Source organism: Melozone crissalis, unplaced genomic scaffold (assembly GCF_028551555.1).
Source record: "Melozone crissalis strain CALT ecotype California unplaced genomic scaffold, PUWL_Pcris_2 ptg000027l_1, whole genome shotgun sequence".
NCBI classification, from domain to species: Eukaryota; Metazoa; Chordata; class Aves; order Passeriformes; family Passerellidae; genus Melozone; species Melozone crissalis.
In genome coordinates this window covers 16329804-16349865 of record NW_026535805.1, presented here as the reverse complement: position 1 = coordinate 16349865, position 20062 = coordinate 16329804, and the positions used below count along the sequence as shown (strand labels likewise).

At 36.9% G+C, this 20062-nt stretch overlaps 1 protein-coding gene across 1 annotated transcript in view; it reads left to right on the top strand.

The window, feature by feature from the left end:
* Positions 1-18417, top strand: part of MEMO1 (mediator of cell motility 1) — a 29038-nt gene extending 10621 nt beyond the window's left edge. Inside the window, exons 2-9 of the mRNA XM_054279146.1 lie at positions 1471-1552; positions 3626-3694; positions 5574-5686; positions 7003-7114; positions 8035-8177; positions 9304-9380; positions 14764-14868; positions 16128-18417. Coding sequence (XP_054135121.1) covers positions 1471-1552; positions 3626-3694; positions 5574-5686; positions 7003-7114; positions 8035-8177; positions 9304-9380; positions 14764-14868; positions 16128-16259 — 833 coding nt within the window. The 3' untranslated portion in view covers positions 16260-18417. The remainder of the gene's footprint in view (positions 1-1470; positions 1553-3625; positions 3695-5573; positions 5687-7002; positions 7115-8034; positions 8178-9303; positions 9381-14763; positions 14869-16127) is intronic.
* Positions 18418-20062: the final 1645 nt, after the last annotated feature.

The following is a 20062-nucleotide window of genomic DNA, read 5'->3' as shown; positions in this document are numbered from 1 at the left end:
CTGCACTTGTTCTCTTCCTTCATCTAAGAAGGTAGGGCTCTTCACAACTACAGAAGTTGTCCTTTTTCAAGGAGACATGCATTTAAGTTCTATATAAAAACTAATGGCTTCAACACCTCCACCCTTGACGTCTGCATTTTCTAGGGAAAGTTTTTTGACTATCCCTGGTCAGGGACTGATTGGATTCTGCAAAAGTTGACACCTTTTCTCTCGTTCTCTGTGGTTCTTGTCAGCCCTTTGGAGAGCTGTCAGCCCTTGTCAGGGCTGTTTGGAATGTATCTGTGGAATGGCTTCAGATAGTTTAATTTGGTTTTGACTTCCACTGGCAGTTGGCAGTTCAACACCTGCATGGGGAAGATACAAAGATCTACAACGCGCATGGAAGAAGAAAAGCAGCTTGCTGCGCCATACTTTACAGATAAACTCTGCTGGCATAGAGTTCTGTCAAAAGCATAGTATCAGCTGAAAAAAGTGCATCTATTTTCTTTGTTAATCCTATGTTACTTGTAACAATAGCAGCTGAATGAATTTTTCTTAAAAGTTTGTTTAGTGTTCTTTAATAAGAAAGAATGTTGTACTGTATTTGCCAGACTCGCTTCCTGAAGGATAGCTTAACATCAGAAAGCTTTCTTGTGATGGGAAATAATCAAAATGTGGTTGGTTTGGTTTGTTTTTTTTAATGTTGCATTTCTAGAAGGCTTTTTTTTCATGTGTCAGGTGATTGAATTAAGAATATTTGCTACTTGTTGAGGTACAGAACTTAGTTTAAAAAAATTAAATTCTGGATTGGCCAGTTATCAAAGTTAATGTCAACTAAGTGACTATGTACTTGTAATATATGTTGAATGACCAGAAGTTGTTAAGGTGTTAGGATAAGCATAATGTCTTCTAATTTTTAGCTTTTTCCTTGCATTTGCACATTTTCAAGGTTACAATGTTTTGTATTATGTTCATGAACGTGCTTAATAAAGGATTTATTACCATAGTCATTTGCTACCATGCAAGTGTCAGGCCTTTGTATTCTGTCATCTTCTCATATTGGGCTCTCTAATGATCAAGATTTAACTTTTTACTTCTCAATTCTGCAAATCCAGTTATGAGAGGAAACAATCATCTGTCAGTGATTCTTTTGAAATTCTCTCAAATGGTGAAGTGGTGTGTTCAGTAGTCCTCACAGAGCAGGAAACAAAAAGTGTGTGTTTGAATGTGCAGTAAATGAACTTCCCAGACCAGGAGGCTGAAACTTTCCTATGGTAACGTTCAGCGTTACAGGGTTGGGGTTTATTTTTGTTGTTGCATTGGGTATTTTGGGGAAATGTTTTGTTTCTGTTTGTTCGTTTTTTGGATTTAAACCCAGCTTTGAATGTTTAAGATAACTTCTAAATCTGCCGGACTTTCAAGCTTTATTTGTAAATTTTTGAGATGTATTACGTTCTTTTATGGCTTCAATATTTCCATGTCTCTTCACAGGACCCCAGCTGAATGCACAGCTAGAAGGTTGGCTTTCTCAAGTACAGTCCACAAAAAGACCTGCAAGAGCCATTATTGCACCGTAAGTTTGAAACAGAAGTTTAGTATATCTAATACTTGTTTAAATGCTCTTTCTTTTTCTGGTGATTTTGAAAACTACTTAAAGCTAGTATTTAGCTGAAAGAAGGGCTGTATGGTTTCTAAATAAGTGTTTTGGATATAGCATAGAATGACAGAAATCTGTGCACCTTTGGGTGTATGATTAGCTTGCCTTTGCTGATGGCCTGGACGCATAATATTTGTTTGTGACACAGTAAGATGGGTCAGAGTTATATTAATGAGAAAAACAAAACCCCTCCAATAAAAGAAAAAAAACCCACCTCAGAACAAAATAAGCAAAACTGGTGCATCCCTCACACCTCCTAAATAAAATTTAACAGAGCTTAAAAGCAAAAAGCAATTAAACACTATTCAACTCTCCAAAATGGTTTATTTTTTTAATTTTAGTTTGGTTTTGTTTGAGCTGTTTGTCCACAGGTAAAATAGGGATCATCTGAACTATTTAGGGAGAATTCAATTTCTTGAAGATAGCTGAGACGTGTAATGACAAAAGTATGTTGGTCATTCCAAATAATTATGAGGTGGAAGGAAACACTGGGAAAAGCACCTTAAATATGATGTTTGTCCTGTGCTAACATAGCATTGTCCTAATGTTTGAAGTATTGCATAATAGTATTGAGTGTGCAGAAGAAATGTCCCACATCTGCCTTAGTCTTTCTTGCAGGAATGTCAAGAGACCTTTCAGCTGCAGATTATGTAGTTTGGTTCTTTTTCCAGAGTTGCTGGGGGTCTTCCTGTGATCTCACCACATTTTTATGTTAACTGTGCCCTTTTTTTACCACCTGTGAAATGGGATATGCTTAATATTTTTGTGGAAGCTGGAAGAAGCCTGTAGCAGAGGGAGCGTTTCAGCAGACTCTTTTGACATTGTCTGATAACATAGCTTGCCCATTTGTGAGGTTTTGGTCTTGTGTTTCCCCCCTTAGCATGTATGTTAGTACCTTTCTGAGCTCTTTAGAATCAGTGGGACAAGTGATGAAGTGAAATCCCAGGGTCATTTTGAAGGTAACTTGCTCCAGGTATCAGTCTGTGGATGAATATAAATGTATCTGAGCATACATACATATAAATACGTGTAAAATCCTTCAGTGCTGTCAATGGGAACTTGTATCTTCAAGCATCCTGTAAATCTCAGGGCTTGCACAATGCATCATTGTGTCATTGTGCAAAGCTGTGCTGTGGGCATAGTGCTGAGTGACCAGGAGCCATTTTCTGCCCCTTTACCTGGGATTGTAGGAATGAATGTTCTGTGAAATTTATGCTTTTAGCAGTGTAATGTGAATTTTCACTCATTTTAATGGGCTTGAAGAGAATAGTTTTTCAGATTTGAAGACAATATTTAAAACAACTAGTCAAAATAATTATAAATTGTTTTGGACCACACACAGGAGCAGAGGTTGAGGAAGGACCATGCCAGACTGATAGGAAATGGTGAAGCATGTAGCTTATTCCCTGCAGTAAAAGATAGCATGCTGCCTTCCACTCCTTTCCATGTGCTCGTTCATTCTGTTGCTAAGTTATTCTTCAATGACAGAGCATTTTTATTCTCTCTTTATCTGCTGTGACATGTAGTTCTCTCTTTGCCAAGACCCCTCTACTGTCATTATGTTCAGTTACTGGAGTGTGGTTAGAAGAGCTTTCTCCAGTAGTTTGCCACTTTGCCACTCCCTTGTTCACTGGCTGCACTGTTAGCGTTATCATGAGCTTCTGATAACAGGCAGTTGTACAGTGTGCATGTATCCTTCACAGGTAAGGGAAGGTCCTTTCATCTGGGGGTTTCCTGACTGTTCAGTGGTCACTGAGTTTTTTAACTGGTCAGTAAATGGTCACGGCCAGTTCTTCAACAAATACATGTCTTGTGTGATCAATACTGCAGCAGCACTTTCCTGCTCTTTCAGGAGTTTTGGATCACTCTTACAATTTCTAGTTCACTTGGGACAAAAAAAAAATCCTGGGAGATTAACACTGAATATCAACATATTTAAGATGTTAAGCAATATGTAAACCCTATCATTTTGTGTATTTTGGTTTGCAGCCATGCAGGATATACCTACTGTGGATCTTGTGCAGCCCATGCTTACAAACAAGTGGATCCCAATATCACGTGAGTGTTGCAGCTTTCTTTATAGAGCCTAAGATCCGAGGTTGCAATTCTTGGACAAGTGGAATGTTCTTGTTACATTCTTACATCTTGAAGTACTTACATTTTAATTTTGTATTCTTTCTAGCCTTCTATGCATCACTTCTGTTTTAACATCATAAATGTTCAAATTGGATGTTACAAAAGGGGGAAAAAAGGAATATTGTTAAAATAATTGGTAACTAACTATTTACAAGGGAGGGATTAAAGACTTTTCAGTTTATTACTGATTTTCCACTGCTTGTATAAAAGCCCAAGCTGGTTTTGTTGGGTTTTTTTGGCTTTTGTTTTGGTTTTTTGTTGTTGTTTTTGTTGGGAGGTTTTGTTTGTTTTATTAAGTCGATTAAAATACTTCACCATAATTCTGCTTTGGTTTTTTAGTGCAGGATTATGGGCTGAATACTGCCAGGATCATCCTCTGCTGTGGAGGAAGTGACCAGTGTATTTATGAAAGTTAATTGGGCCAATAATTTAAAATGGACTTCTGTTTCTAACAAGTTTAAAAAAGGGAGAAAGTAAAAAAAAAACCAACCAACCAACATGCTGTTGTAGTCTGTGTCTGCCTCTGAAAATTTGAATCCAGTTATTTTTGGGTAAAGGAATACAATTTTTATGTTCTGCTAACTGCAACATTTTTTAATTACAAAAATTTAAAATGTCTCCAGTATTTACTCAAAGTATGCATTTTGCAATCCTAAATAAAAACTGGCTAGGCTTACCAGTTGTTCATAAGATAACATGCTGTAATACTCTTCAAAGACAATGGTTTTAGTTCTTTCTAAGCTATTGCAAATGATGTGAAAATAGCTCATGGTATGACAGATAACTAGTTCTTGTAAAATTTCTGGAACAAGCTGTTCCCTGATAAGGAGTTGGTTGAACTTGCTGGATCATTTGTTTTTTACTGCATGGGATATTTAGAATTCATCTTTGAGCTGAACTGCTAAATTGCATATTTGAGTATGTTTTTTTATTAGCTTTGCAGGAAGTTTGCGTTTTAGTGTACCTTGTTATAGCACTCCCTGTGTAAGGGATTAAAAAAACAAACCCTCAGAACTTTACATATCTCCCACCCCTTTAATTCAGTGCCAGAAACAAGACTATATAATCCTGGATATGAAAAGCTGAATTGCCTATATTTTTTTTTCCCTTTTTCTTTTAAGACCTGTGGCAGGAGACGCTTAATATCTAACCAAGAGCCAGGAACTGAGGACCTGATGAAATAATGATGTCATGATGACATGTAAAAGGTTGCAGTATCAGCTAAAGCTATGAATGTTCTGGTCCAAGTCTCTTGTTGTTGATGCAACAGCAAAAAAACCATAACATGTAAGAACATAAACCCAGCATTTGAGAAGGACTTAAAATTTAATTTAGTGAAACCCAAGTAAGGCTAATCAAGTAAATAAGTGGAAAAACTCTGAGTAGATGATACACTCATAATTGTTATTTGATCCTGTATTTATTGAAGGTGGTGAGTAGCTGAAGGTTGTGTTGATTCAAGGAGAGAGTTCAAAAATCCATTCTAAGTGGCTGTAACACATCATTCAGCCTCCAAATGAATGAAGTCCAACAAATTTCTAGCTGATGAGTGCCCACTGATATTATAACCTGCTTAAGATATTTAAGGGTAGAGCATAATTGAACTGATCTCATGATAATGCCTGACATACCAAGCAAGATTGGGTCATGGATTGATGTGGGGTCTTCCTGACAACGCAGTAAAACTGTTGTAGCCATGAGAAAGTACTACTTCGTATGCTTCCATTAAACTTGTTACTCTGAGCGGAGTTGCTGTACAATTACAGTTGCCTAAATTGCGGCCTTCTGTTAATTGTTGCAGCCGAAAAATTTTCATTCTTGGGCCTTCCCATCATGTGCCCCTCTCCCGATGTGCACTTTCCAGTGTGGACATTTACAGAACACCTCTGTATGACCTTCGAATTGACCAAAAGAGTAAGTGCATGACAGAGCTTGGACTTCTCTGGGGCTTGGGTATGATAGACTGTGGTACTGCAGTGCTGGGGACTTTCTTCTTGTTGGGCACTTCCTTGCTCTGAGTGGCATACAAGTGCAAATCTGGGTTTAGTGCAACAAAAAATGAGCTTCTGAATGAGCCTGGTTGTTTCAGACATGGTCACGTCATAACTGTAGAGTTTCTCTTCCTTCTGGCAAGAATTCAAAATTTTTGCTTATCTTTTCAATTTTGAGTGCGTGCTTCAGGGTTTTAAAACTACAAAAGTATTACATCAAATAATAACTCACTGAACATCTTTTCCATTCTCCTGTTAAGTGTTCTGGCTGGAAATAAAGGTTCTTTAGTTGATTTGAGTTTGATTCCTGATAAATGAATAACAGCGAAACAAAAAATTGCTTTTATTTGGATTGCATGCGACTTTCTCACTTGCAAACTTAAAAACTGTGAGTCCATGAAATGCCAGTCTTTTGAACTAAGTGCAATGAAGTTTAATTTGATATTTTGGGTTTTATGTATTTTGAGGTGTACCTAAGTGATACAGTATCTTTTTTCAGAAAGGCTAATTAGCACAGATGTGCTGTGTTTCATTGTAACTGTGATTCAGAAAGGTAATTCAGGCTTTCTATATAGTGCCTGCAGAATTTCCTTAGGTAAGAAATGTTTTGCTTTCTGTAGAGCTCCTTTATGGAGTTGAGAAGGAGGCACAGCCCTACATCAAATTCATCATCCAGTGGAGAATTTTCAGAATTCTGAGATGACTCTGTATCTCTGTAGAGGTGACTCTGTATACTCTCAAGTACATTTGAGAGTAGAAAAGATAACTTTAAAATATGGATTACTTAATCAGTTGTGGCTGTCTCTACGTTTCATGATTCAGTCAATAATAAATTCAATTAAATAGTAACAAATCAAGCAATAGCTCATCTGATTATTTTTTTTTTAACATCTAATGGGCAGTTTATGAAAATAAAAATTCAGTGACTGGGCAAATGCATGTATGTTTCAAATGTTTTATTTGTGAATTAAATTTTGTATCATATCAAAATCTTTTTCAATATACTAACACATTTTGTAAACTGAATCAATTATGTTTATATTTTAATGCCTTGAACATAATTTTATTTCTGAATGTATTTAGAAACAAGTGGTTTATGATGACAGCCCTTGGAGGCAAGTAATTTTTTATAGTGGCTATGTTCTAATGAAGGTACACTATAGCTTGCTTTTTGCACTTGAAATAGTTTTCAAAAATAAGCAAAAAAAGTACTAAAACCTGCTGTTTAATTCATTTCAGTTTATGCAGAATTGTGGAAGACTGGAATGTTTGAGCGCATGTCCCTACAGACAGACGAAGATGAGCACAGTATTGAAATGCATTTGCCTTACACTGCTAAAGCCATGGAAAGGTACTGGGGCTAATTACTTCTGCAACAATGAACATTATGTGCATTAAATGTTGGAGCTGCTGTGAAGTGCAGTAGGAAATAATGATACATTTTATGGCATAGAAGACCTTATAGTGTATATAGTGCTCATACTTCCCTGTCCCCTGATAAAAATTTTTGTAAGGAGAGGGTCAAAGACTAGGATAAGTTGCTGTAATTGAAACTGTGAGCAAAACAAACGCCTAAACAATGAAGTTATAGCACCTCTTATAAACAGGTTTATTTAATAGAATTAATATTAGATATGCTTTCATGAACTTTTTTCAGTAGCTGATTTTTTCCCCCCACTTTTCAAGGCATCTCTGAAAGAAGTTCAAATAGATTTCTGTGGGATTTTAAGTTTGTTTGGAGCCTTAATACTAATTTTGAAATCAGGCGTATGTTTATAGCTGCTGTTTCAGATGTTTTCTTTAAATAAAAATTTTCAATCTGTGTTGGGGTTTCTTCCCTAAGATGTGCCCCATCCCTTTTTGTTTGGTTTAAATTTCCATTGTGTTTTGAATTTTACCTAGAGTGTCAGTATATACCTGGGTACTGTGTTGAGCATTTTTATATAAGTTTCATTTACTTTGGAGAATTCCCAACATGCAGCATCTATACAGGGAAAATTGAATTCTTACTTCATTGCTGATTTCACTGTCTTTTCTTTTGTTTGTCTGGTATTTTTACTTTGCAGCAGAGAGAAATACTGGTTTTGGGGGTGTATGTTTTCTGAAATTGAAGTACTTTGAAGTTCTAAAACAACATCCTAGTATGATCTTTGCAAAATGTTATCTTCAAATAATAGCAACCTTTTAAACCATTCTGCAGTTTCAGTTAGCAAGCCCTGAAAAATCTTCAGATGTTACTTGAATTACAACCTTTTTTCTTTTGCTTATAAGCCATAAGGATGAGTTTACTATTATTCCTGTGTTGGTCGGAGCACTGAGTGAGTCAAAAGAGCAGGAATTTGGAAAACTCTTCAGTAAATACCTAGCTGATCCTAGTAATCTCTTTGTGGTTTCTTCTGACTTTTGCCATTGGGGTAAGTTCCATATCTCATTATAAGAGTATATTGAATATTTTGTAGCTATTTTCAAATAATGTATTTTATTAAACATTGAACATTTGAAGTTCTGATAAATTCATTTTTGCAACTTAAATGCCTTCATAAAGTTAAAAAAGTCTTTAAAATCTGGAATAATAGGTAAAAAATATTAATGTGGTAATGTGTTTTCAGTGTAGTGGAGGAAATAAATGGTGATTTATATATGTCTCTCTACTGTTGCAATGAAATAATTGTCTGAAGTTGCTTGCTCTTTTTACTCTTCTTTTAAGCACCTCAAAACAACTTTCAAAACTAATTAGCTAAAAATTCACTGGGCATGGCCACATTCTCTGACAGAAATAAGTTTTGTATGTTTTGCTGCTGGGTGAGATAGCAGATGGATTATTTATTCCAATTCACCAGTGCTACCCCAGTTCATCTTGGTGACAGAGCTACAAAGACTCCAGAAGCCTTGACTTCTGCCCTGCTTTATAATTTTATTTTTCTTTGAAGTGTAATAGTAGCTGGAAAAGGGGCTGCTTCAGAAGGATATGTGACACAACAGACCTTCTTCCTTTTTTTCCATTGTCATCTTTGCTCAGCTTAATTAAGTGCATGTTTCATTCATCTTTGAAGTGGAGTAGGTGGAAGGTGTATGTAAGAATGACCTGGTCCTGTTGTGGCTAATGACCCATCTAGAACTGCTCATTGAATTATGAATTTTTTCTTTTAACTGTGGGTATTGTTGTGCAAGCAGAAGTAGCCTGAATCCATGGCTGACTTTGTCAAGAGGGACAGCAAAATGAAATGTTGCTTTACTTCTTAATTTACATAATCAGATTCTAAGGCAATAAGAGGCAATAGTGAGTGATACTTCAGTGTCAGTTCTGCATAGTAGATTTCTCTTTAGGAATATAGCCACCCATCATGTATCTTTTTTACTTTACTTCTGGGCTGCTACTTTATGATTGCCCTAGAATTTCCTCAATGGAGCTAAAAAGTATAAAATAAATGAAGATTACTACTTTATAAGTATTATACTTTCAAATATTTAGTAGGTATTAGGGAGTGGTTTAGCTACAATTTTTCCCTTTTTTATTTTATACGTGATTTTTGTTTCAAGGTCAGAGGTTCCGTTACAGTTACTATGATGAATCCCAAGGAGAAATTTATAGATCCATTGAGCACCTAGATAAAATGGTAAGTTTTCAGATTTGGTGGAACTAACTAACAAATTTCTCCTGTACATTCCATTTCTTTGAACACTTGAGAAATTTTTCTCACAAGATATTATAGATTAGCTATTTTATTGAATGTATAATTTTCCTTTGTTTACCACAATAAGAATTTAGCTCTTGGTTTTAGCTGGTATCCTTAATTTTGCTGACTGCACACAATTATATTGTGGGTATAAATTAGTTAGCATAATTAATGAAGAAAAAAAAGCATGTTCACCTACCTAAAATGCCCTGATGTAATGTAATTTCTGTCTACATACCCTCTTCTGTTTTTGAAAAGCAATAAGAATTATGCATGGGAAATTGTGGTACTTCCAGCTTGATTGCTGTGATACCTGCATATGGGAACATCATTGTGATTATGCAAAGGTTTCAGCAACATCCATTTGGAAGAGGAGAGGCTGGAGGGCTTTGTACTGGTCAGGGAAATGAAAGCCCCTGTTTCCTTGGGAGTAGCCTTCCCCCTGCCCCTTTCTCTGTAGTAGGTGGTGGGGAAAAGCAATACACCAGGCTTCATTTGGGGTTTGGCCAAAGGCTGAAAGGAATGTTAAATCCATAAGGGTCCAATGCCAGTTATGTTGCATTTTCTTTGCAGTCACAGGAGCCAAGGATTTTTTTAATATAAGAAAACCCCAACAACTTAATGTTCAAGTCTATACTTAAGGCCCAGATTAAAAGTAATTCTTCTGGAAATACATAACCATAAAATTTGTTTTACAACTGTTTGCATCATTTATGTAACTTCTGTAGAATCTGTTAGAACAGAGAGCTGTTCTTATTCATGGTATGTTAATTTTTTCCTTATCTTGAAGGAATAAATCCTATCTGTTGCAGACATCTCTAGACTTTCTTGCCTTGTGTATACAAATTAACCTCTTTGTTTTGCTACTATTCATCACTGGAATAGAAATAATAACAGTAAATAATTTGCCTTCATTCTGTTTATCCCATTTTTAATAATTCTTGTAGTCAGTTGAGAGGCTTCTCTATCAAGAAAAGTGTTTTTCTGCAGAATCCCAGCATCAGTAGCTTTGAGTGTTTTTGCAGGAGAGCAGATTATGGTGCATTAGCAAACATTAGTTTCCCCTTGTTAATTTCTGTAGTGAAAGCTTGAAGAAAGACTGGACTTTGGCATTTAATTACTCTTAGGGAATACATTGCTGCCCCAGCTCTTCCTTTTAGTTGTTATTCAGCTAAATGGAAGTGACGTTTTTTGTAGCATGGAAAATCATGTCTACTGTTTAATAACTATGAAAATACTTTTTCAATCTGAAGTTTAACTGGAAAACTAAACATGCTGCTGTATAGCAGCCATACTATGGTTATTTTTTCTTGTTTGTATCATGCTATATCTGACCACAAGACTCCATATTCAGATGCTGTATGGAGGAGGTTTTGTTTTGGGTGATTTTCAGAGATGTCTTATTAGCAATATCACAATGATCTCCCTGTCACATTTTTCCAGTTTTTGGAAGTTTGTTCAATTTTATGTCTCACTTGGCTACTTCTTATTTCCTTAGAGATAAGTATTGGATATTTTCATGGGATTTGACGTACTAAACAGACTTGTACTGTTGTAAGCAGTAGGCCTCTACACAGACAAAACAGCATTAAGATAGAGACAAAACTGTGCTAAAACTGGCTTCATTTTATTGGTCCTAACTAGGAAAGCAGTCAGCTGAGCACATTGTAGGCAGGAAGGTGTTCTGGGGCAAGATGAAATCAATTTTCCTTAGAAATGCCTTTGTGAGAGGAGGATGACCTCTTCCTTAATTGGACTGGACCTTACATGTAGGTGCACTTTCTCACCTAGTACATAAAAACTGCTGAATACTTTGGACATTGAAGTTTAGAGCCATTAGGCTCCAGCATAAAACAAATACAGAGTAGTAAATATTGCTGGGCAGACATCAGTTTCTCCATGGTAATTGTTGTTCTGACCACTGTCACCACAGCCTACTTTGTGATGTAATGGCAAAAGGAGGTAAATAGCCTTGTGGTTAGAAGGGTACCTTAGGGGATAATCCTCAAATTTGGAGCTGTAACTGAGCAGCTGATGTGCAATCGTTTGTATATCATAACTTGAAACACACCATCTTTTTACATATAAGTGGGGGAAGTATTTTGTAAGACATTGTTGAAGAGTAATTATTTTTGATTGACTAGACAGAAAATGCTGACTTTAATCTTCACTGCTACATTGCTCATTTTATAGAAGCATAAATTTGGTATGGGATACTTTATGCCTCGGTTGAGTCAATGTGAGGATTGTGGTGCCCTGAATGCTGATGGGGGAAAATGCAGGCACTGACAAGTGCTGTGCAAGAATAGCCAGTACTTGGTCCAGGAAAATGCTCAGCACCCATGGCTTCTCAGGCACCTCTAATGACCTGCTGAATTCTGGTGCCTTCTGCAGTGCTGCTGCAGTGAGCCAGGACCTTCCACAGTGCTCCAGCCTGGGAAGGCTTCTTAGGCTGGGCATAATGTGGGATTGAGTCTCTGCCTGGATGCCCAAGTCCCTGTTCTCTTCTCTGTGCCTCGGCAGTGATTTTCCTGGTGGTTATTTGTCATGTAGGCTGAGTGACTCACACATGCAAAGATAGTTGGGCTGGGTAGTACTAAGACCAACTTTGTTTCCACTTCCATCAGAGTGCTATTAGTTTAGATATTGAAGTGTGAAGAAACAGCTGAAATAACTGATAACAGACTTTACATGACCAGCCAAACAAAGCATTATTGGCATATAGTATAAAAGGAGCCTATTGGTTGTTGGATTGAGTTTTTGTTTATTTTGGGATATGTGTGTGGGGTTATTATTTTTTAAAGTTTTTTGTAGGCTTGTAGATACTTGATCCTATTAAGGGATATTATTTGAAAATGTAACTTTGTAATCATGTTAAGTGCACTGTGCTGGGATATTGTAGATGCCATTAACAGTATGTGGGTAACTGAGGTATGCAATTTCTACCTGATGCCATAATGACCATGTGATAAACTGTGAAACTATGCTTACACTTGTACCATGTGGGCTTTGTGTTTTACCTCTGTTCTAAGCCATGCCTAGCTGAGTTGTTTCAAATACTGAAAATTATTATCTTCATATACCTCTGCTTTTTGTAAAACACAACCTGGCAAAAATGTTTCCTTTGTTCCTCCACGCCATATTAGACTGAGAAACAAGGTTGATAGTCTTTGTTCCTCTGCCACAATGATTTTTAAATCCAAAAGATTGAAGAGTTCAGTACAACCTAATGCTTATAGGACATCTGTTCGTACCAATTCCCTATAGATTTTCTCCAGTCTCTGATGTGTAGAACTCTGTTAGCATTTTCTGAGATGAGCTGCATAGCTGTAAATGTTTTGCAGTGCTGAACTGAGCATTGAAATAAGCTTACTTGGCATTCTCATAAATCCATGTCCATTCATTTGAGACAAAAGCTCAAATGCCTCTGCCCAGTATGTTCCAGTGATTTACAGCTGTAAAGCGAGTCTCTCAATGGAGCAGCCATTTTCATGTTTTTAGAAAGTCATGAAAGGGTTTTACAAACAGGTAAAATATATTCTCATGAGCTGTTCAGTATTTAAATAAGTGCCTTCTGCATCTTTAGTTTCACTTGAGTATTTAGTCAAGTTTAGTTCTGCTCTCTTTAGCTGTGTATTGACATGTACAATCTGCAAGGAAATGGATGGTTGAGAGATATTCTTTGGAAACTTTGGAAATGCAATGGTGTCTATGAAATCACTGTTAGTTAGAGAATAGCTACCATTATTTTTTTGGCACTTATTTAGGCTCTGTAGATCTGGAATGATTAACAGCTGAAATTACTGGCCAGGGCTCCAAACACTCTCTCCATGACTCCAGAAAAACTGAGTTCTTACCACCAATTGGCCAACTTAGCTTGGTTTTGTTTTTCCACAAAACGTGTTTCTTTATGAATTCATCGTATGTCTGTTTCTGTTTAAAAGTACACAAGGGTAGTGGTTATTGTTGCTGTTTGTAATTCTCCCAGCTCTCCTGGGAATCTTCTGCTCCTCCATTGTAAGATGGGATCCAGCCTGAATAATTAGCTGATATGTGCCAGATCAGCCAACACCCTTGCAGAGTGTTGTGGAAAATTCACTCTTGAGGTGGAGACTTCAGACTGACTCCTTCCTGCATTGTGGCTTCTCCTTTTATCACCCAAAAGTAGGGGAAAGAGCTGGGACAAATGCAGGAATCTTAGAAGAAATTGTCTCCTTTTCTGGTATCAACCTTGAGTTATTCCCATGCAAAGTATATTTTTTTTTCCTAGTCTCTAAGAAAGAACTTAGTGTTTCACCAACAGGAGCAGCATAACTGTATTTTATTGAGTTAGTGAGTGTCTGGAGCTCATTTCCCTGGTGGTGGGAATAATTTTCAGAGAAAGGAGAAAAAGATGAGGATGGAGTCTAATAGAGGCAAAAGAGCAAACCCATTATAAAACTGAGACAATAAGTGATTTAGACTTGTTTCTATACTAGTTTCATGGTATTTAATCTGCTTTATGGGATGGGATAAGAGTAGACTGTATCTGGAGTTGTAGGATTCTTTTTGCTTTTAAGAATGCAAATGTTTGTATATGTGTAAGATTTTGTTTTCCACATGTGTGCTGGTATTCTTAGCATGACTCCATGAGATCATGGGTCTCGCTCTCCTTGGAGGAAAGGATGTATACATGTGACTGTCTCCTGGAAAGTGAAGCACCATCTCCTGGTTCTTACATTTTTGTTGTGCACCAACTTGATAGTGCTTTAGAGATTTCCTAGATCTGGTTTTTATGCTCTGAGCAAATAGCCAAGCCATGCCCAGATCAACTGCCTTGCATGCCTGGTGTGTCCAGGATATATCACACTTGTTAAGCACGTGAATTGCACATGGATAGTGTTTGTTTTGTCTAGGGTTTTTGGATATCTGGAAGTCCCAGACAAGTGCTTGGCCCTGAACTTTGTTACCAGGGAGAACAGATGGAGGCACAGCTTCTTCCTGCTTTGCCCTTATAGTAAATTTGTCTGGTTATAGCTGTACCAAATCTTATGGAAGTAAAGCAGTCTTGGATGGTGGGGATCAACTAGTCTTCAGAGCTTTTTTAATGTGAACTTCACAGATCTGTGGATTAATGACAACTCTGGAACAGCTCCTGCACTTCTAGTTTGGCAAGGAATGGAAGCAAGATGACTACAAGCTAGAGCTCACATGCTGAGATTCCTTTGATATCCTTGGTACAAAGTAGAGGGATTTTCCTCCTGCTCTGTTGTAACAAATGGATGATGTATAAACACCTTCTTGCGAATGTGTAATGTAATTATTGCTATCAATTCTTTTTCAGGGTATGAGCATTATAGAGCAGCTAGATCCTGTATCTTTTAGCAATTACTTGAAGAAATACCATAATACAATATGTGGAAGACATCCTATTGGAGTGCTATTAAATGTAAGTAACTGTTGATTTATTGAAGAATGCAACTTCTGGGAAAATGCTTGCATTTGTAAAACACAATACTGCTGCAGTATTCCTTAGTTCTAACATGTCAAGGCTTGAATTAATTTATTTTTTTAAGTGTTCTCAGTTTGGTTTCTGATTTTCGTGTCTTGCGTGTAGAGAAATGTAAGCTCTTGAAAGGGCTGAGGGTTTTCAGTTCCCTAAGGGAGATGAGATATCACATTCCTTTTGAATTTCAATGAAATGCAATCATCCATTTTCTCTTGGCCCTCAACAAATGAACAAATAAATCCATCTCCCTGAAGAAGTATGTACTTTTTTGAATTAGTACTTATGAACATGTATTTATTTTCTCTATATTGCTATTAGCTAGCTATTGTGAGTGCCTTGTGATGTCTGGCAGTGGTTTTGAGTTTTGAAAATATGGTGAGAGATATACTTACAGAGGCTTAATGCAGAGCACCATTAACTCACAAATTAACAGCAGTTAGAATTCAGATTACTTTCTGGTTACCATATTCTGCTTTGCTGATGCAGTGCAAACATAAACCTGGCTTAATTTAGTTATCTAAATTTGGTTGCAGCTGCTTTACAGTACTGGTGGAGTGCTGCAGATTTGTCATATTGCTTGAGTGAATCTCACTGTATTTTTACTGTAATTCAATGAAACAGGAAGCATGTTATTTTTTTTAATAGGGAAAACTTAATTCACTGGGAATGTAGTCTGAATGGAGAGTGTAGAAAGGAACCTTTTAAAGTGGAGTCCATAAAAGTTTGTATGAGCATTATCAATACTAGTGATGCATGTAGCAAAGTTCAGTACTATGACAACTCTGCAAATATACCGTTTTGCAGTGAATCACAGCTAAGTTCTGTTCATTCACTTTTGCCAATCGTCATGCTGTAATAAATTATCTTTGTACCTCCTTTCTCCTTGATGGAAGAAATAGAATCTGGAAAGTGTTAGACTTTTTTCTGTTGCATCTGTGTTTCTGTGTGAATTCCCTATGGTACTGAAAGCATTGTTTCTAAAAGAGGTATCATGGAAGGTTCGGTGTTGCTTTAGAGAACTGCACGGATGTACACAGTGCAGTGGGGAAGCGTCAGTGAATGAAACAGCACAGAAATAGGCTACATTCACTAGCTACTGGGAGGTGCTTAGATAATGGGCTTGTGAGAGATGGTGCAAGCACCTAGGAAATGTAATTTCACTGATGCCTTTTTTTAAACAGCTCTTTTTCTCTCCTCAGGCTATCAACGAGCTCCAGAAGAACGGAATGAATATGAGCTTTTCATTTTTGAATTACGCTCAGTCGAGCCAGTGTCGAAACTGGCAAGACAGCTCCGTGAGTTATGCAGCTGGAGCACTTATGGTCCACTGAACTGCTGAATGCTCAGGGATGGCACCTGCACACACTCTGTATTCGGGGTCCCAGCCTAGCCCTTACAAAGATACAGCCCCTGGTCTTTGGGTATACTGAAACCTCAAACTAATAGAACTCTGTTCTTTTCTAGTAGGTGTAGTCCTTCCTTAGTTTCAACTCATTTAAAAATGCTTTCTTGTTTAGGACAATGGAAGGAAGACTGGTATCTGAGCTTTTTGTGAGAGTTGTTTTTTTTCTTTGGAAAAGATAATGGCTATGAAGGCATGGTGGTAGACTGTCCTTAAAAATACAACATGTAAAGCATTTATCATATCCTAAATTTGCACTCTTTGCAGACCTGTGCACATATACTCAGCTTTCAGAATAGTTTTGCAAGTTGTAAACGGAAAAAGGGGGGAAAAGGGGGTGGAAGCTTTTTAATAAAAGAAAAAAAAAAGGAAAACAACGCATTTATAAATGATTCTGTATTAGAATATAATAAAACTCCAGTATAGTCAGTTACTACCCGTGATGTACAACAGATATCTTCTATTTTAGTTGCTAATAAAGGGCTACACAAACCAAAATAGTCTGATTTAAACTTATTGCTTTGTGTTCTGTATGTGGCTGCTTGTCATTAACATTCTTTATCCTCAGTTCTTATGCTTGATAATTCAGCCATTCTGTAAAATATTTCAGAATGTATTTTGTATTCAACATCTTTTGACTACATCATTTACGGATTTTTTTTTTAAATTTTAAACCTGCACTATGAGTTCAGCTGTGCAAAAGAATTTGGAAAACTTTTTGTATAGTCTAATCTTTTTTGTTTCATAAACAATCTATGAAATAGTATCTTTTAGTATGTGATACAAAATAGTATCAGCAATACACTTTTAATGATTTTTATGCTAGTTTGATTATTCAAGTGAAATAGACAAAGTACTTTTGTTTGAAGTTACTAAAAATTGAAAACAAGCAGTAGCTTGACAATGATAATTTTTAGGGTATCTGTCCAGCATTTATAGGCCACAGAAGCCATACAGTGCTAATCTCAAGCAATTATTCCTCAGAGGTGATTTGGAAGGGGAAGGTAAGGCTCTCTCTTTTTTCCCCATTTGTATTTTTTATACTTTGACTGTGGGTAGAATTGTTTTTTAAACATCCCATGTTAAAAGTTCTTGAACTTTCTTGCAGCCAAAATAATGATGTAATTATTTCAGTTGTCATTCCCAAAGACTTCCTTTTGTTCTAATAAGAAATGCAAAGTAGGATGCAGTATTGGCTCATTATCTAAATGGAGATTTCATTCCTTGGTATTTCACCTGCTATCAAGAAACCTCCTGGTACATTCAGCTTTTCTAAGTGGCAGAGGGGAATTTTGGAATTAAATTTAAATTATCTCTGAAAATTGTGGGAATTGCTGCATGCAAAGTCTTAGCTGAAAGCATACCTGACATCTTGTTAATTTCTATTGAAATACCCTCTGCTTGCATCACTTCTATTTATCTTATCACAGTTGGGCACCATTTCAATAATAGCAAGTGAATGCTCCATTTATAAAATGAACTACTTTGCGGATGTTCAAAATCCATCCCAAATGCCAAACTCCTGTGCATGCCTGTTCTTTAAGTTGCCTTACTGCTCTGCCTTGTTCTTGGAAAGTCTCAGCAGCAGACAGGGAAAACAACTTTCAGATTACTGTTGACAGACCAGCAAGAGGGCTGTGCAGGTAAAACGGAATTGGTAGCCAGTCTTTGTAAATACTTGTCTGACTGTGCCTTATGAACAAAGAAGTTTGATCATGAAGGTTGTTTAAAAAATCCTTGGTGAATACAAGTTTAATTAGGGCTTGGGTTTCTTTCAGTCTTATGCCAAATGCTTAACATCATTATTGAAACATACAGTTAATTGGAACATTTAAGTATATACTTTCTCCCTAAGGTAAACATAGTAATTAGCTTCTGAATACAAATGCCTAAGTTGCATCTTAGTTCTGTAAGATAGTTGTAATGAAAAAAGCCCATAACTGGAAGTGCTTTGAGGAAATTGGTCAGCCATTTTGCTCAGCATAATGTTATTAAATATCTTATCTTGAAAACACTTCACATGTAAATTGTACAATGTATTTCAAAATAAAGTTTCTAATTAAAATGGGAATTTCTGTGCCTACTAGTAATAACCAGCAATGACAGTTCAGAAATCCACTCAGAGAATTTAAAGCTTTGTGATACATGTTGTAACTCAAAAAGCCCTTGTAAAAGCATTTTTTTTTTTTTTTTTTAAGCAAGAAATACCTGATTTCAAAAGAACTCAGATTTTTTTTCCCTTTTGGTGGGCTTGGAAGGAGTTGGTTTTCAGTGCTCTGTTTCCTGGTGTGTTTAAGATGTGTCAGGAGGAAAAGCAGAATCTTCTGAAAAATCTTCACTCAAGACTGTTAATTCATTATTTTAGCTTTACCACACACATGTTCTAATTTAAATATACATTTGTATATAGCATGTTGGGACAAAAAGTTCTGATTTAGACTATATTAAGTCCTATTCACTTTTCTGGAGATTTCTTCTATGCATAGGATGCCTGAGCTTTCACCACTCTTTTGGTGCAGGAAATCCAGCCAGGGACATGATTCTCATTTTAAAATTCTGGCATTTTAGAGAAGTGTTCACTGTGTGAAATAGTTGATTAAAATACTCTTCTGTTTTTCTGTTCTCATGTTCACAAAGGAGCTTTATGTATTTTGTTCCCCTGAAATACCACCTAAAATTTTTTTTTCAATACTGTCTACTGAGTTTACAGTTCTTCAGTTCAATGTTTTTCACACTGAAGTGGCACAGTAGGTCTGCCACTGCTTTGTGTTTAGATGGGCAGAAGTAGGAGGAAGCAGAGGCAGAAGCAGCATCATTCTGTGGGGCAGTGAATGCCTCTGGGGACATGGGGAGCACCTCCTGCTTTGAAACCCTCATGGCATGGGCTGAGTTGGGTGTAGCTGCTCCAATTCTCAGCCTTTGTCAAGTCGTAGTGACAGTTTGGATGGATTTATTTTAAAGGTCACTACTTGAGTGGCTTTGATCCAGTGTTCTCATTTAAGCTGGACTTCTGCTCCAGTGCAGTTCTCTTTTCTTGGTGCCCCCAGAAATGTTGAATTTGCCCTCAATTTTTTAGACAGCTCTTGCTCACTGCTTCCCAGTCAGGGGCTTGTTGCTGTGTCTGAAGAGTCTTGCATATTCCTTTAGGCTTTACTTGGGAATTTTGGATTGACATGACAAGTAGTGAAATAGGGGAAGGGAGAGGAGGTGTTTGACACCTGCACACAGTCTCACAGTACTTCAGCTTGTTGTTTCTGTACCTCTAGGGTTTTTCCATTTCCTGTTTATAATTTTCCCTTTATTCCCTCAGGAAAAATCTAAACTGCATCAAAGGAAGCTTGGCTCTGAAATGGTCACCATGATTTGCAGTTGCTATCTCCTCAGGCTGAGTTGTGCTAAGTAACATCTGATCCACTCTCAAAAAATTGCCAGAACTATTGTGTTTCTGGAGAAATGTTTAAAATCCCTTTGCCTTCCTACATCAGTGGCAAAACTTCCTGTAAGTTAGCCTTGAAAAGATCTTTAGTGTGACCAAGTATGAATTTGGGGATCCAGTGCATGTCAAAGCTGAGATGTTTTGGGTTAGGATCCACAGTGTAGCCAGATGGCCTTTTCAATAGCTGGTTGCAAAACATGACTTGGAATTAGTCTCTAGGGGTGAAATTACTTTATTCTCTCAGTAATCCACAATCTATTGTCTCTAAAGTTTGTTTTATTTCATTTTTTTTTCCT